This window comes from Lynx rufus, unplaced genomic scaffold (assembly GCF_022079265.1).
Source record: "Lynx rufus isolate CCGP_SWC_20201006 ecotype Redwood Valley unplaced genomic scaffold, mLynRuf1.p SCAF_2, whole genome shotgun sequence".
Classification (NCBI taxonomy): Eukaryota; Metazoa; Chordata; class Mammalia; order Carnivora; family Felidae; genus Lynx; species Lynx rufus.
Window position 1 is genome coordinate 15335192 of NW_025814834.1, and position 17121 is coordinate 15352312.

The 17121-nt window shown below is 45.7% G+C and overlaps 1 protein-coding gene across 1 annotated transcript in view; it reads right to left on the minus strand.

Moving 5' to 3' along the window:
• Positions 1–16177: 16177 nt before the first annotated feature.
• MOGAT1 (monoacylglycerol O-acyltransferase 1) overlaps positions 16178–17121 on the minus strand; it is a 70992-nt gene continuing 70048 nt past the window's right edge. Inside the window, exon 7 of the mRNA XM_047082332.1 lies at positions 16178–16462. Coding sequence (XP_046938288.1) covers positions 16458–16462 — 5 coding nt within the window. The 3' untranslated portion in view covers positions 16178–16457. The remainder of the gene's footprint in view (positions 16463–17121) is intronic.

Sequence of the window (17121 nt, forward strand, 5' to 3'; positions counted from 1 at the left end):
AAACTGAGGGTTACAGGAGGGGGTGTGGGAGGGGGGATGGGTTAAATAGGCAAGAGGCACTAAGGAATCTACTCCTGAAATCAGTGTTGCACTAGATGCTAACTAATTTGGATGTAAATTTAAAAAAAATAAAAAATAAAATTAAAAAAAAAAGAAAGAAAGAAATTTCTCTCTTTCCCTCCTCATGCCATCTGAAGATGGTCGATGACTTTTGTAAGATCGCTTCTCAGCCGGCCCAGCACCCCCACCCCCACCCGCGGCAGCCTCCCCAGCTGCTGTGCCCCCACCAGTCTGGTATCAGGGGACAGTGCCCTTCTCTATTACGTGACTTTGCTGCAAACAGTCACTCCGACCCTTCCCCAGGCCCCTTCCACACATCAGTCTGGGATATTTAGCAGAAAGGAAGGAAAGAAAGGACATCGAGAATAATTCACATCTTTTGCTCACACTCCCCCGAGAACCTCCAGAATTGTCGGCTTCGAGGGCACCTGGCTGGCTTAGTCAGTAAAGCCTCCTGCTCGATTTTGGCTCACGGTTCCTGACTTCGAGCCCCGAGTCCGGCTCTGCACTGACAGCGTGGAGCCTACTTGGGATTCTGTGCCTCCCTCTCTCTCAAAAATACATAGACATTAAAAAAATTTTTTTTTCAAAGGTTATGTGTATTTCTTTTTAAAATATATTCGTAACTATGTCCCTAGAGAGGCTTTCTTTGGTGATCTTCTATATTTTATTCTATGCATCAAAATATATCTTTCCGACAAGTTGTCCAGAGGCTTCTCCAGGCTGCCAAGGGGTCCTGGCTGTCCAGAAGGGTTGGGCGCCCGCTGTGGAGTGAAGGGGCCGAGTCCCTTGTCCACCTTGCACGCACCCGTTTCAGGACTGTGTCTGGGGGATGAGGAATCGGGGCACTGGAAAGAGGGGATGGCAAGAATAATGGCAAAAGGCACCGGATGTGACCCCGCTTCCCTCCCAGCCTCCTGGCCTGGGGCTAAGGCCTCCCCGTCAGAGAAGGGACAGCCAGGGACAGATGAACTATGTCACTCAGACAAGTGAAATAACTTTCACGAGACACTTTTTTTGAGATTCTGAGCACAGGCTGGACTGCTTTGGATCACAGGTGGCAGGGAGTGACCCGGTGCTGGGGAGAGGGCCACTATTCCCACGTCTGCACGACCCTGGGCAGGACAAGCACCTCTGTAGGAGTCAGAGCAGAAGGCCAAGGCTCTTTTCTGCCCTTCCTTGGGCAGCCGGCACCGAGAGGCTGGAGAAGAGGCACAGAGCAGGTACCCTACGGCAACGGCCACCGGCTCGTGGGCACACATTCAGAGGCCAGTTTGGGACTCGCAGACGTAATGGGATTATAAATAGGAGTCAAGGTTTTCCTCGAGCTGGTGTGGGGCCTCACGTCCATCATGATGCTGGTGTGCGTGCAAATGCCAAAATGTGTTTCATTTTTTCACAGGGCGGGCAAGCTGTGTCGGCACCAGGCAGGTTCCAGAGATCGGACGAAAAGATCTCTTTATTCGTTTGTTTCCTGTTGGGAAGTTTCTCTAGAGCCCCAAGTTCTGACATGAGGAAGGTCAACCAGGTCTACTGTGGGCAAGCTTCTGGGGATCCGACGAACTCTGGAAAGATTCGGACCTGACTCAGGATAGCCAGGACTTTTACAAACATATTATGATGCATGTGATGCTGAACTATCATAATGGCTATCATTTATTGAGACCATACTGTGTGTAAACAGTGTGTTAAATGTTTTATGTAATACCTCATTTAATCTCAAAATATCCTTGGGAATGGGCTTGTACTTGTATTATTATATCTTGTTTTATTGGGAAAAAACAAAAAACCAAAACAGCTAAGCGGCTCAGATAAGTGAAATTGCTCACTCAGGGTCATGCTGAAGGAGTCTGCCTCCAAACTGCGTTCCTAAAAAGTTCCAGAAGCAACGTTGGCCCAGGGAAAGCCCTCACCTAGCACAGAATCAAAAGGCCTGGCCAACTAGGACGACGAAATCAGCTTTAGCCCGAATTCAATCCCATCCTCAAGCTGCCCCTTGGAGTTTGGCTGGGAAGGAGAAACAAACAGCAATGTCCCATTTCTGTTGAAATGTAATTGAAATGGCTCATTGTTTTTTTTTTAAATCTGAGTCCCCCAGGAGCCAATAAATTGTTAGTGCACAATGGAGAGCAGTACCAGTGTGATGAGTGAAGGGTTTGTAGGATAAGATGGAACCGTAGCTGGTAGGAAGGATTTAGAGGGCAGTCTTGCAATCTTAATTGTCAATAACGATAATGAGTTCATATAAGGACATTGCCTTGCTCAGAATTCAGCGTTTGTTTTTCTCTTCTGAAGCTCTGAGTTACCTGTTTTACTTCCCTGGCATTTTACCATTTCCTTTAAAAAAAAAAAAAAAAAAAAAAAGGAGGGGCGCCTGGGTGGCTTAGTCGGTTAAGCACTGACTTCAGCTCAGGTCACGATCTCACGGTTCGTGAGTTCAAGCCCCGCGTCAGGCTTTGTGCTGACAGCTCAGAGCCTGGAGCCTGCTTCAGATTCTATGTCTCCCTCTCTCTCTGCCTCTGCTTGTGCTCTCTCTCTCAAAAATAAATAAACATAAAAAAAAAAGAATATAATTTTGGTAGATTAAATATCTTAAAATATTAAATATCTTAAATGTAGAACTGCTGATTTTTGCTATCACTATTCAGCATCCTCATGCTCCAGATAAGAAATGGGAAAGTAGTTGAGCATCCGACTTCGGCTCAGGTCCTGAGCTCTCGGTTTGTGAGTTCGAGTCCCGCGTCAGGCTCTGTGCCAACAGCTCAGAGCCTGGAGCCCGCTTCGGATTGTGTCTACCTCTCTCTCTGCCCCTTCTCTGCTCGCACTCTGTCTCTCTCTGTCTCTCAAAAATAAAATAAAAAACATTTAAAAAGTTTAAAAAAAAAGACATGGGAAAATGAATGCAGCTGTAGTTTTCTTGACCAAAGTAACCATTAATATTAAAGCTCCTGTGTCTTCCTAGCTCTCCTTCTCAGTGTTCCTGCTGTGAATTTTGGAGCATCTTTAAAATTAAAGCACAGTCCAGTATCACTCTCAGGTAAAACCGTGTACATGTGTTACAACATTATCCGTTCAAATGTCGCCTTTGGGGCTTGGGAAGACCTCGGCCACGTGTTCTCCTTGTTGTTAAAGGTCAAAGCAGCTACTTTTGTGCCAACTTGCCTCCATCCACCCCTCGCCCACATAGCCCAATTCTACAAAACAGGAATAAAAGAGAAAAACTCATATGGTTGTTCTCCACCCTTCTGACTTCAGTGAAAATGGTACAGTTGTTTAGTCACCCAGCGGCAAAGAACAGTGAATAGTGTTAAGCGTATAAAGGAATGAAGCCACATCTTTAAACGAAAACAGAATCAGGTCCTCAGCAGTCTGTAAAAGGCTTCCGTCCAGAATGGTTCCACCAAGGGATATATACACATATATATATTCTGATTCAATTATGGAAGCAGATTCATCAACTCAATAAACATTTAGGAAGCCCCTCTTCCTCTGTGCTATGCGTCAGAGATGAAATTACAAGCAAGCAAAAGTGATACCCAAGAGAAAGCCCTGATGTCCTACATTCAAGTTCTCCAGTGTCGATGGGGAAAGTGAGCAGCAGACAATGACCCAGTCCTCACCCCGCAGGTGATCAGTGCCAGACTGGAAGAATAGGTACAGTGTGCTGTGGGAACGCAGATAGGAGACAAGACGTTCCGTCTGCCTGAGACTGGTCAGGAAAGACTTTGTGAAAGAGAAGCACTTGTATGTGATGGGCACTGTGGGATTTTTAGTAGTTTGCTGGGAGGCTAAGGTATGAGCGGGGAGGGAGGGCCTTCCAGGCAAAGGGATCTGTACAAATCGAGGCCCAGGTGCAGGACAGGGTTGGCCTTATGTGTGACTATGCCCGTGGCAATACTGGTGAGAAATACAAAAATATGACACTGATTACTTCTTAGTTCTGAAATTAGAGGTAAGTCAATTTCATCTTCATCGTTTGCCATCTTTTCCAAACTTTGTGCGAATAGACTGCTACGTTTTGTCTTAAAAAAAGTGCATGGCATATCGGGGAATATGGATAGAAAGTTGGATAGAGGTCAAGATGCTGAGGAGGGGTGATAAGCCTGAAAACGAAGCTGGGCAGGATGGCCTCAGATCCCCCCTGAGTTAAGGAGATTGACCCGTATCTGACAGCAGCGGTTCTCAACGCTGGCTGAGGAGCTTGGAAATTACCAATGCCCAGGCCACACCCAGAGCATCGAACAGAAAAATCTCTGGGGGTGGGACTCAGACACCAGTAAAGTGGGGTAGATGCAGCCAGACACAGACACTCTAGAACGAGTGTGCACCGGGGGGGATGGAGAACCTGGAGGCTGACGGGAGGGAGATGGGCTGTGAGATCTGGAGTGAGAGGGGGAGCCCTGAGGAAGGCAGGGCCCAATGACACCCTAGGGTTAGGAGGGGGAGTAATATGGTGGACGAATGAGAGGGGAGAGAGGCTTCCCGGCAGAAGAACCAATACCTGAGAGCACGGAGTATTTGGAGGAAGCAGGAAACAAACTTGTGATTAGAACAAGGAGCAGAAAGGAGACGAAAATGGTAAGGTTGATGACAATGGGTTTAGCTCACTTTAAAATTTCTTTCCCATTAAACCCTTGGCTTCTGATGCAATAGATTGTGATTTTGTTCATTCGTTTTGGCCACTAATCTGTTATGTGCATAAGCATCGAGTTATTGATTTTTTTTTCAACTTTTTTTTTTTTTTAAATTATTTTTGGGACAGAGAGAGACAGAGCATGAACGGGGGAGGGGCAGAGAGAGAGGGAGACACAGAATCGGAAACAGGCTCCAGGCTCTGAGCCATCAGCCCAGAGCCCGACGCGGGGCTCGAACTCACGGAGCGCGAGATCGTGACCTGGCTGAAGTCGGACGCTCAACCGACTGCGCCACCCAGGCGCCCCAATCCATTTTGAACTCTAGCGTCTGTTGGTCTGGAGCATTTTCTCCACCTCAGCACTATTGACTTTTTGTGCTGGATCGTTCTTTCTCGGTGTGGAGGGCTGTCCTGTGAATTTTAAGGGTGTTGAGCAGCCTTCCCAGCCTCTCCCCGCTGGATGCCAGTAACATCCCTCTGCCTCCTCACCGTCCCCAGATGTGACCACCAAAAATGTCTCTAGTCTTCACCAAATGTCCCTCGGGGAGGAAAGCTGCACCCCACTCCTCACTCCCAGGTGAGAACCACTGGTCTAGGGTCTGATTCTACACTGATTTTTCTCAACCTCTGTGGGTGTGTTTATATGCGTGCATATGAATCTCCAGGGAACCCCGTTAAAATGCAGGTTCAGCTTCTGTGGGGCTGGGGTCCGGAGCCTGACCTTTTGCATGTGTAACTAGTTTTCAAGCCTTGCTGCCTCTCTGGGAGCTTTTGAGAAACCAGGCTTTAAATGCTTCAAGTGTAAGCGCCAAAGTGAGTGCTGATTTCAGTGGGAAATGGCAGCTTTCCATTAATGCATTTGAGAATCAACTTTGACCTCTGAGTATGTACAGGGTCACTTTCTACCATTTTATAGAATCCAAGAATATGGGGACTCACAAATGTGTTGAACGCCATGATCTCGTAGCCTGCCACGTGCATTATTTTATGTGTGGAGTATTATCCACCTGGAAAGCCATATTGTTAATCCTCTCAGTTGCAAGTAGTGCAATTACAATCTGATCTTCATTGGGAGCAAATGTTTCCACTCAGTCATGTGATACTCTTATTCCAATCACGCGCCATTATCTAATCAAAGTCCATTTTTGGATCGTGGGTAAAATGTCCCTTTAAATAGCCTAGGAGTCTATCTTAGAGCTGATGTATTTTCAAATTGTCCACCCAGATGAGCCTCACATGATGGAACAGATGTGATTTGGAAGAGTTGAACTGGAAAATATGTTTCTCAAAATTAGGTAATATTTTCTCCAATGTACATAATAGGAAGTATATTTCCCCTGGTATTATACCCTTAGAAGACAATCTCCAGGAGAGTGTCACTGTTAAGAATCTGCTCACCATTCCCTCAGTCTACAAATACCTACACACTGATCCCCTGCAGTGGGCCAGGGACAATTACAGGAGCTGGAATCTTCCAGAAGATTCCCGGAAGAAAAACTGATGTGATGTGATGTGATTTGATGTGATGGTGACATGGGGGGAGGGGGCGCAGGCGGTCAGGCAGGTATCTCTCAGGAAGTGCTGCATGGAAGGGGACGTTCAAACAAGGAGACAGCCCTGCAGAGATCCAGAAAAAGGACATTTCAGAGGAAGGCAAAGAGGGGATGTCAGAACAGTGGCCTGGGAATTCAGGAAGAGCAAAGCAAAGTGCTAAGTCAAGAGGCAGAAGAGAAGGGGCTCGTCCAGCTCAGCCACTTGTGAACTCTTGGGACTTGAGCTAAGTTCCCTGGTCCTTTCTAGGTCTGAGTATCTGCGACATCGGGGTAAACTGATCAATGGTTCTCAAACTTGGCTGCGTATTGAAATCACCTGGGAAACTCCCAACGATTGACTGAATCGGTTGGGGGCGGGGGTCTTGTGCATCGGGACTGTCAGCAGTCTTCAGGTGATTCTAATGTACCCAGTAGTTGGAGGGCCCTGAACTGGATGACCAGTGACGTTCCGTCCCACCCCTCCCACGTGCAGTTGTAGGACGGACCCTGTGGTGATGTTAAGTGATCTCAACCAGCCCAGCCTCCCTGGGCCTCTGTGTCTCCAGCTGCTGAATGTGGGCAGTTGACCTGGATTTATCTCTTCCCTTTCGTATTATTATTCTTCTATGACATGGTTAGATTGTTTGCTTACTTAACCACGGGGCTGAAATCCCATCTTGGGCCAGCGACTTTTTCCCAGCTGGAGGGGGTAATGTGATATTCCCTGTAGGGTTTCTTTTCGTCTCTTCGCCTCTCCAAGCCAAATGTATTTTTCCATCCCCTTCAGCTGTAGCATGAAAAGAGGCCTGCAGACAGTCATTATAGGCATTTTCGTTACACACGGAAGCAAACATTGAGAGGGCTCTCAGCTCGCTGCTCAGGTAAACTCAGGACAAATTTGGAAACCTCAAACTTGGGCCATCGTGCGACAAAACAGAGGGAGAATAGGTCTGTTTTGTTCCTTGACTATTTCACCCCCGTCCTTTTTAAAATTCTATGAGATATAATCCAAAAAGGCAGGCACTGTTTTTGAAGGCCAGAGTTCACTAAAGGGCTTAACTCTGTTAATGACCGAGGACACTAAATTCCAGCTAAAGCAGATTAGCCAAGTTAAGTCTGGGGCATTAGGGTCCCACCCAGGCCCGCAGAGAAGCTGTCAGCCCTCCTTCCACAAATCCCTCTTAAACTCCCAGTAATAGCAACTTAATCTCTGAAGAAAGCAACAAAGGAAGAGATCGCAGTACAGCCTGGGCCGCGGAGCCGTCCTTTAGAAACAGAATGTGAACCACACGGGTAATTCAAAGTCTCTAGCGGCCACATTCAACAAGCAAGAAGAAAGAGATGGAATTAGTTCTCATTAATATTTTTATTTTACCTGGTATAGCCATAATGTTATTTCAACACGTGATCGACATAAAAACTGTACTAATGAACCGTTATCTGTTTCTTAGCGCCTTTTCAAAAGCCTGTGCGTATTTTACAGCCCATTCAATTCAAACTAGAGACACTTCAGGTGTCAATAGGCGGGCGTGTGGCCCGTGATACTGTCCTTGCAGTGCCCGTAGCAGGGGGGTAGGACAGGTGGGAGGGGAGAGCCCAACAAACACTCCTTTACGTAGGCTCCACACCCAACCTGGGGCTTGAACTCACGACCCAAACATCCAGAGTCGCTTGCTCTACCGACTGAGACAGCCAGGCGCCCCTCCCCCGCCCCCATAAACATTTCCTTAAGTAAATATGAGACATATGATCCTATCCAGAAACGCACGGTGGCGAAGCTATTTCTTTGCTACAGAGGTGGTGTGGTGAACTGGAATAATAATAAGAATTAAAAAAAAAAAGATCCCATTTGGGATCAAATGGATCTAGGTTCAAATTCTGCCTGTGTAAGTTAAAGTCATGATTTTAGGCAAGTTTCCGGAACCTCGCTTTCCTCAGTCGTAAAACGGGGGAAGTCCTCCTTCTCTGATTCTTGAGAACAAAATGAGAAACCGTGATAACATCCAGGAGGCGCCTTGCACAAATGGGTCGCTGAAGAAATATGGACACCCCCTGTCTGAAGTGTGTGTGGGGCGGGGCCTTGCATCCAGGAGGTAACCAGCAAATGTTCAGGGCGCTATAAAATGGTGGCATTAACAAAAGCAGCAGCTGCAGGCCTGATTCTTAGGACCAGAAGCTCAGGAGCCCTTAAACCACTTAATAAGTAAATTCAAATGCTGTTCATCTCTCTGTGTTTCCTGTAACTTCTCTGACTTTCACATAGAAACTACTATTTGGAGCAAGTTGCCACATCGGTTGTTAACATGGCTTCTCTGAGAAGCGGTTAAAACTTTAATTTTTCCTTAATTTTTCCTTTAATTTTGCTTTTGGATGATTTGTCTTTACCAACCCAGAAACGTGTCCCTTTCATACGTCTTAGACTTGATGAAGATCAACCCTCCCCCGCTCTCTGCTTGGGAAAAGACCCCTGGTACTTCTGAGCCCCGGTGCATAGAGCCTTGTGGGTCTTTCTGTCGGCCTTTGTGAGAAGAGTGTGGGCCCAGCATGGAAGAAACATGAAGAAAAAGATCAAAGAGTTGGCAGTGTTAGTGAATCTCCATGTTATGACTTTTTAAATCCGTACAATGTTAAATTTTTTTTAAGTTTCAAAGAGACCCAAAATATCTAATTTAAAAATGGTACCGATAGACCCAGATGGGTGGCTCAGTTGGTTCAGCATCCAACTCTTGGTTTCGGCTCAGGTCATGATCTTGCAGTTCTTGAGTTCAAGCCCCGAGTCAGGCTCCATGCTGACAGTGCAGAACCTGCTTGGGATTCTCTCCCTCCCTCTCTCTCTGCCCCTCCCCTGCTCAGTCTCCATCCGTCTCTCTCAAAATAAATAAATAAACATAAAAAATAAAATAAAATAAAAACAGTACTGCGAGTGGGGGCATTGATAGTGGGGGAGGCCGTGCCTAAGGCGGCGGGAAAGGCAGTATGTGGGAACTGCTCAATTTTGCTGTCAACCTGGACATGCTCTAAAAATAAAGTTTATTTAGGGGGCTGGACGGCTCAGTCGGTTGAGCATCTGACTCTTGGTTTGGGCTCAGGTCATGATCTCATGGCTCATGAGTTTAAGCCCCGCCTGAATCAGGCTCCACGCCAACAGTGTGGAGTAATAAAAAATGAAGTTTATTTAAAAGGAAAAACAAACAAACAAACAAAGCCTGGTAGGTTAAAAGGTAAAATTATAGGTAAAAAGCTATATTCTTAACATAGGATAGTACAATGGCCACTGTGTGATGTGTGCAATTTACTTTCTTTTTTCTTGTTTTTAGCCATAATGAGACCTAGTAAGAGAGGGGTTTCCAAGAAATCCAACAGCTCAAACTAAACGGACACAGAGGCGAAGCTCAATTAGCAAGTCAATAAGGTTTGGATGTTAGCTTGTGTACTTGTGGGTTCGCCAGACTTCGAGCTAGCAGGGTCAAAAACAAGACAAGTTTGGGTGTGTCTGTGCAAACCAATCAGGGTCTGACTTCCAGGGCTTGGGTTCTAATATTAACACAGTATCTAATGAGACTGAAAAGCTACCAGGGTTAAGTTGTACTAGTTCCTAGTGTAGGTTGCCTCGAAGCAGACCCTGGGACAACTTAGGGCAAGTACTTCCTTGGGGAGGTGATCTCAGTAAGTACCAGCGAGGGAGCAGGAAAGAGAGAAAGGCCAATCAATACATGGCATGTGAAGGAACAGTTTTCCCCTGGGGATGTCTGGGGCTCGGTTTCCAAGGGGACCCTCTGAGGAGGCACACGGAAGCTCCTCAGAAAGGGCCACACGGACAGGGGAGGCTGGGTGCAGTTTATCCACTGGCTCCTTCCCCTCCTTGGTTAAGGGCTGCCCCCGCGGTTAAGCTCGTGAGTCTTCCAGGCCTCTCTGAGCCCAGAAACAGAACTGACAGCAAAACCCTTTTGCCCTAGACACAAACTCCCGACCGCAAAGCAGAGGGTGTCCCTGTCCCAGAGGTAGGGGACTGTCAGTGTGCTGGAAGCTGTCCACTGAAGCTGCCAGACGGGGTGGGGAGGGGAGGGAGGGAAGGGAGGAGGAAGTTGGCCCCTAGCACCTCTGTTTATTAAACACTTCTCAATAGATGCATTTTGTGAATTTATGATGATGTCCTGACATTTTTTGTTGTGGGTTGATCTCTTCTCTTCTCTTCTCTTCTCTTCTCTTCTCTTCTCTTCTCTTCTTTCTCTTCTCCTCTTCCTCTTCCTCTCCTCTCCTCTCCTCTCCTCCCCTCTCTGCTCCTCTCCTATTTTTTTTTTCCTTTGAAGTAAAAAACTCTTCTGAGCTTTTGTCAGCCCCTCAAACTTCCCGGGGAAGAGCCGCTGCATCCAAATTGGCTCACCACCACCTGGTGGCAGCTCCTGGGATTGCAGGCAAAGGGCTCTGATCAATAATACCCTGCGTACAATCAATTTAAACCTGATGTCTTTCCTTGAAGAAAAAGGTCACCGAAATATGAGACGCAAATAAAGGCTTTTGTTAGGGAATGATACTTCGTGTAGTGACAGGAATTCTTCTATCCTTTTAATGGCTCCAGTTCCCTAATTTGTAAAATGGTACCGCCCAGGAAGGCGAATGAGCTGAATGATTGCAGCATCATAAAAAATAATCCTATATTGATGAAGATGAATTTCGAGGACCATGAAGAGACGGCACTGAAGTGAAGTGAAATATTTTATAGACCCAGAGCGAATGCCATAGCAGCCCTCCCACTGAGATAATTGGAAAGGTGTCTCTTTTATTTTTTTTTATTTTATTTTTTTACATGTTTGATGCCTTTTATTTATTTGTTATTATTTGTGTCCTCTAAAAAGACACCTTCGGGGCGCCTGGGTGGCGCAGTCGGTTAAGCGTCCGACTTCAGCCAGGTCACGATCTCGCGGTCCGTGAGTTCGAGCCCCGCGTCGGGCTCTGGGCTGACGGCTCAGAGCCTGGAGCCTGTTTCCGATTCTGTGTCTCCCTCTCTCTCTGCTCCTCCCCCGTTCATGCTCTGTCTCTCTCTGTCCCAAAAATAAATAAACGTTGAAAAAAAAATTTAAAAAAAATAATAAATAAAAAGACACCTTCTTTTCTTTCTTTTTTTTTTTTAACGTTTATTTATTATTGAAAGACAGAGAGAGTCAGAGCATGAGCAGGGGAGGGGCAGAGAGAGAGGGAGACCCAGAATCTGAAGCCGGCTCCAGGCTCCGAGCTGTCAGCACAGAGCCGGACATGGGGCTCAAACTCACAAATCGCGAGATCATGACCTGAGCTGAAGTCGGACGCTTAACCGACTGAGCCACCCAGGAGCCCCGTTTCTCTTTTATTACAGGACTTCTTGGACATATACTGGGAATTTCCAGGGAAGGGGTTTCGTTTGGAGATTTGTGACGATTGACAGTGGGGTCAGTCAACAACCCCTTACCCCAGTGTTCTTTATAGTAACATACTATTCGGGAATATCCGGCCTATGTAATGCCTACAATACATTTGGAGCAAATATTTTCTTTGCTTTATGTGAAGACAAAAAAGTTCAAAATATGCATTCAATCTTATTTCTGTGCTTATTCATATGTGTGTGTGTGTGTGTGTGTGTGTGTGTGTGTATAAAGTACACTTTCCCCAACGTGGGGCTCAAACTCATGACCCTGACATCAAGAGTTCCACGCTCTACCGAGCCAGCCAAGTGCTCCTATTTCTGCTTATATTTTTCAAAGAGTAATCGTTTTTAAGGTAAATAAAAATACTTCACTCAAATTTTACTGTTGCTTTGCATGTTTTATTTTTCATTTTTTTCCTGTGTTTTTTTTTTAAAGTTTATTTATCTATCTGAGAGAAAGAGAGAGATCAAGCACAAGCAGGGGAGGGCCAGAGAGAGAGGGAGAGAGAGAATCCCAAGCAAGCATTGCACTGTCAGCATGGAACCCAATGTGGGGCTTGAACTCCCGAACCGCAAGACCATGACCTGCGCTGAAGTTGAACACTTAACTGATTGAGCCTCCCAGGTGCCCCTACTTTTCATTTTTTATGATTGTTGGAGAGCATACAAATAAGATAAATATATTGAAATGAATCAACCAAGTTGAAAACCTGTTGGCTTTCTTCACTTGAGCTTAGCATTTTCATCGCATCAAATCTCAGTATAATATCTTATTCTTTCTACAGAATCTAACCACCCCATTTTGGATTTGAAAAAGAAGCATAACTGAGGTTCTGTCGCTTACAAATGGTGGAATCTGTACTTAGCCATGGCCTTACCTCTTTAATAGCAGAGGCTTTGAGGGGGGGAAAGAATTGGACAGAGGGTTTTTGTCGGTGTAGATTGGGTCCCCGTGTATACATGTGAAACTAGACCCAGATGAATTTGTCCTCCAAAAATTTTTATTAGCAAAATAGCAGCTTTAAAAGGAAATAAATCAGGCCACTGAACTGCACACTTAAAAATAGTAAAAATAGGGCACCTGGGTGGCTCAGTTGGTTAAGCATCTGGCTCTTGTTTTGCCTCAGGTCGTGATTTCACGGTTCGCGGGTTCGAGCCCTGTGTCGGGCTCTGTGCTGACAGCAGAGTCGCTTGGGATTCTCTCTCCCTCTCTCTCTGCTCCTCCCCCACTCGTGCTCCCTCTCTCTCTCTCTCTCTCTCTTTCTCAAAATAAAACAAATTTTTTAATAGTAAAAATGGAAAATTTTTATGTTATGTATATTTTACCACAATAAAGAAAACTTAAAGGAGAGTGATATTAAGAACAGAAATTTTAAAACATTTAGTGTTAAAGTGACCTTAAGCCGCTAGAAGCTATAAACTATCCAAACATATCAAATTTCATTTCCTCTACTGCTATCGTAAGTATAACATCTTAGAGAGGTTCCTTTTTTATTTTTCTCCAGGAAAAGCTGCTCTAATAATCTATTAAACCAAATCAGAAAGACTGTCACATTACTAGATTCATGTGAGGCAAGTGTTTTGTAAACATGCTGACTGGTTAGTATTTCCATCTATCTACCATGCCTTGAGAATTCACTTTTAAAATGTCGAATGGTTAGTAATCAGCCTGTCAACTACTGATCAAGGAGAACGAAGCTTGTTTTGATGTCTGTGCCTAAAAGTAGGTCCACTGATAGAACAATAAGTTATTTTAATGTCCAAAATCCCTGGGCATGAGATTGACTGATTTATCACATTGGCTGGAGAAAATGAAAGTCCTGTTTCAGGAAATATCCAGTCTGGCCTAATTTCCCCGTGGAGCTGGGAGCTGTGCATTGTGCACAATGCACTCGTGTTGTGCTGGGGAAATTCAAGGGCCAGGGAAATTCACTAGAGGTGCAGAAAGAATGTGCGCCAGGCCTCAAGGAGCCCCACTCCAGGGCACTGAATGGCCTACCTAACAGCACTAAGGTGTTCTTAGTGATTCAGAAAGAAAGCACCAGAGTTGAAGATCAAATGAGACCCTGGGAGACCTGTCTCGGTCATTCAAATAACCAGATGACAGTTATTGTTATTCACCGTTGTTGAACAATTTTCTACCGGCCTTCAGCACGCACATGGAGATTTACGTGGCCCTACGCTAAGCTGCACCCCACACAGTCCATTATGGTCTCTTCCAGAACTTTCGTCTTGCTTTTGGGCAATGACCAATTGCAAAGAGGAATTTACGGCCTGTCTCAGGAGCCGTCAGACTTATACTCAGTACACATTTGATGTACTTTCTTTTCGCCACATAGCTAGCCCTTTCCATTTTGTTCAGAAAGACCTGCTGATTTTGCACTTGGGTGATGCAGTTCTCCTGGGTCAGGCAAGCCAATGAATTCAGCTTTGTTTCAAACCGCTATATGGCGGTCTTTGTTTCTTCCCTTCCTCGCCGTGCAATATTAGGACACCTGATGTAAAAATCGAAGACCAGTTATTGTCAGCCTTTTGGGGGCACTTATAGTAGTGGTTGAAAATTCTCATACCTTCAGGGGCCAGGCCTGTATCAGAGACAAGAGAAGGGGCGGGAGCAATCCCATAAGGATGGAAACTGCTAAGTGTGTACTTCGAAAGAGGAAGCTGATTTTCAGTTCCAGGAATTACGGATTCCTGGTAATGTAGCCATGCTAGTCTACTGCTGAACCACCTTACGATTCTGCCAGAAAAATCGTACATCTCTATTTTAATGTGAACATCCTCAATGTTTAAAAGAGCTAAGACATAGCCACAGGCCTTACTTGGCCAGTTGGTGGCTTTACCCTCTAGGATATTTAATTTTTAAAGAAATTTTTAATGTTTATTTGTTTTTGAGAGACAGAGAGACAGAGCATGAGCGTGGAAGGAGCAGAGAGAGAGGGAGACACAGAATCGGAAGCAGGCTCCAGGCTCCGAGCCGTCAGCACAGAGAACGACACGGGACTCGAACTCACAAACTGTGAGATCACGACCTGAGCCGAAGTCGGAGGCTTAACCAACTGAGCCACCCAGGTGCCCCTAGGGTATTTTAGACACCGTGTTGGGCAGTGGTGATAACAAAAGAGCCTGCAGGCTACAAAGGAAACAGATACACGCAGGTGTTAAAGAATAAGGTAAAATGTCATAATAAAGAAATGCTCAAAGTTAACACGAGGCACGGAGGAATTAGGAACCCTCACAAGATCTAATTCTGTTTCATCTGGCTTCGCATCATGTGTCAGGCTGTTGATTAGAAACTAGAGGGTGTGCAGGCTGCGGCTCAGTGTGAGTACAGGAATAAGGCATCCTGGTGAAGTAAGCCCATCAAACCTTCCCGTTTCCTCTTAGAAGAGCATTCATCTCGTTGGCCTTTCGTCCCCCAGGAGCAAAGTAGACTTTGCTAAAGATGTAACACAGTGCTTCCCGACCAGTCATGATTTTGCTTTCCAGGGGGACATTTGGCGATGACCAGGGACATTTTTGGTTATCGCAGCTGATAGAAGGGGGAGGATGCTACTGGAACCTAGCCTTTGGTGGCCAGGGACGCTGCTAAGGCCTACTACAGTGCAGAGGACAGCCCCCTCCATGAAGAAGCACGTTGGCCTGAAATGTCGATAGTGCGGAGGGGTGAGAAGCCTTGGCCTAGAATTTACAATCCTGTACCTGACATCAAATATTAGCCGGTTCATTTCTACCTGCTCTTTGACGAACCATGGCTGAGAATTGTTTTTCTCCCTCTCCTTCCCCCAGCAAGGCCCAGCCTTGCCTGGTCTTCTTCCGATTCTGCAGAGACGTTCTGCTTTCTCCCCTGCTTCTACTCCCAAACAGACACACACAAGACCAATTCACGGCTCGGCTGCACAACTGGCCTCCTGTTAACAGAATTCAGTCTCCGCGAAGAGCAGTTGACTAATGTCATTATTGCTATTTAACAGTGTTCTTGGGATCCCACCCTCCCAGCCCAGGGTGCCTATCAAAATATTTCTTTCCAAGAAACAAAGCGCTCTCCCAAGAGGAATTCTTGATGAATAGTCCATTTTCTTTGACTTTTCACTGGTTGTTTCAACCGGTTGTTGAGAACTTTGAAGTCACGTGTAACACAGAAGCCCGCACATCATTGTGGCCCTTTGTCAACAGGCTGTTCTGGAATTCGGATTTTGTAATTTTAAGATGTAGGGATTTTAGTGCATAAAACGTACTGTAAGGATTGAGACAACCAAGTTCTGCAACTCCACATTGGATTAAAGTGAACAAATGTGCTTTTTTTCCCCCTGTTTCTCAAAACAATGCAGAGTCTTGTGAAGCTGCCCTAGTTTTTCTCATTGCTCTTTGTTAGTTTTTGACTAAGTGGAGGTTAGGAGGATGTGGGCAGGAGAGGGACACCGTGTGTGTGTGTGTGTGTGTGTGTGTGTGTGTGTGTGAGTTGGCTGACTGAGGGAGGGAAGTGAGACCTGTTACCTCCGTGGCCGACGAGACTGAGAACATTGGGAGACACTTGCTGGGCAAATACTTTATATAATATTAAGACAAATTATTCACAAATTAGGATTCAAGTAAAGAGTCTAGAAATTCACGTTGATCCCAGTTTAGAGAATTGGCCGGAAGGGCCACGATTCCCATCTGACGGCCCAACCCCGCCGTGTCACCGGTGGCCTTTCCCATCGCTCCTTTTCCTATTGTGGCTTTCACTCCATGAATCTGTGATATTAAAGGAGAGATTCTTCCCTCCTTACCTGTGAGGATGGAGACCAACAGAATTTCCTGTAGCTGGTAGACACTTCTGGGATGGGGCTTATTCTGAAAAAGAAGCAAAACTCTTTTATCTACTTGATCCAGTAAATAAATACTTGTTTCTAGAAGATCAGACTATAAGCTAAGTAGAAGAGCTGACTTAGAAAAACCAACAGCTTATTTAGGAAGACTGGCTTCAAGACCCTCATGTGAAATTTTTTATGTTTATTAATTTTTGAGAGAGAGAGACAGAGCATGAGTAGGGGAGGGGCAGAGAGAGAGAGACAGAGACAGAGACAGAGACAGAAGCTGAAGCAGGCTCCAAGCTCTGAGCTATTAGCACAGAGCCTGACGTGGGGCTTGAACTCGTGAATGGCAAGATCGTGACCTGAGCCCAAGTTGGATGCTTAACTGACTGAGCCACCGAGGCGCCCATCTGCTAAAACTTTTAAAGATACAGTAATAGGTCTTTCCCAAATAGCCTTAATAAAATTGCTTTCCTTGGTCAACAGGTCTCTCTGGTGGTCTTTCGAAAAGCCAACAGTTGACATGTACTTCTTTTTTTCTTTTCAAAAAAGTTTTTAACGTTTATTCATTTTTGACAGAGTGTGGGTGGGGGAGGGGCAGAGAGAGAGGGAGACACAGAATCCGAAGCAGGCTCCAGGCTCTGAGTTGTCAGCACAGAGCCCGCCGCGGGGCTCAAACCCACGAACCGCAAGATCCTG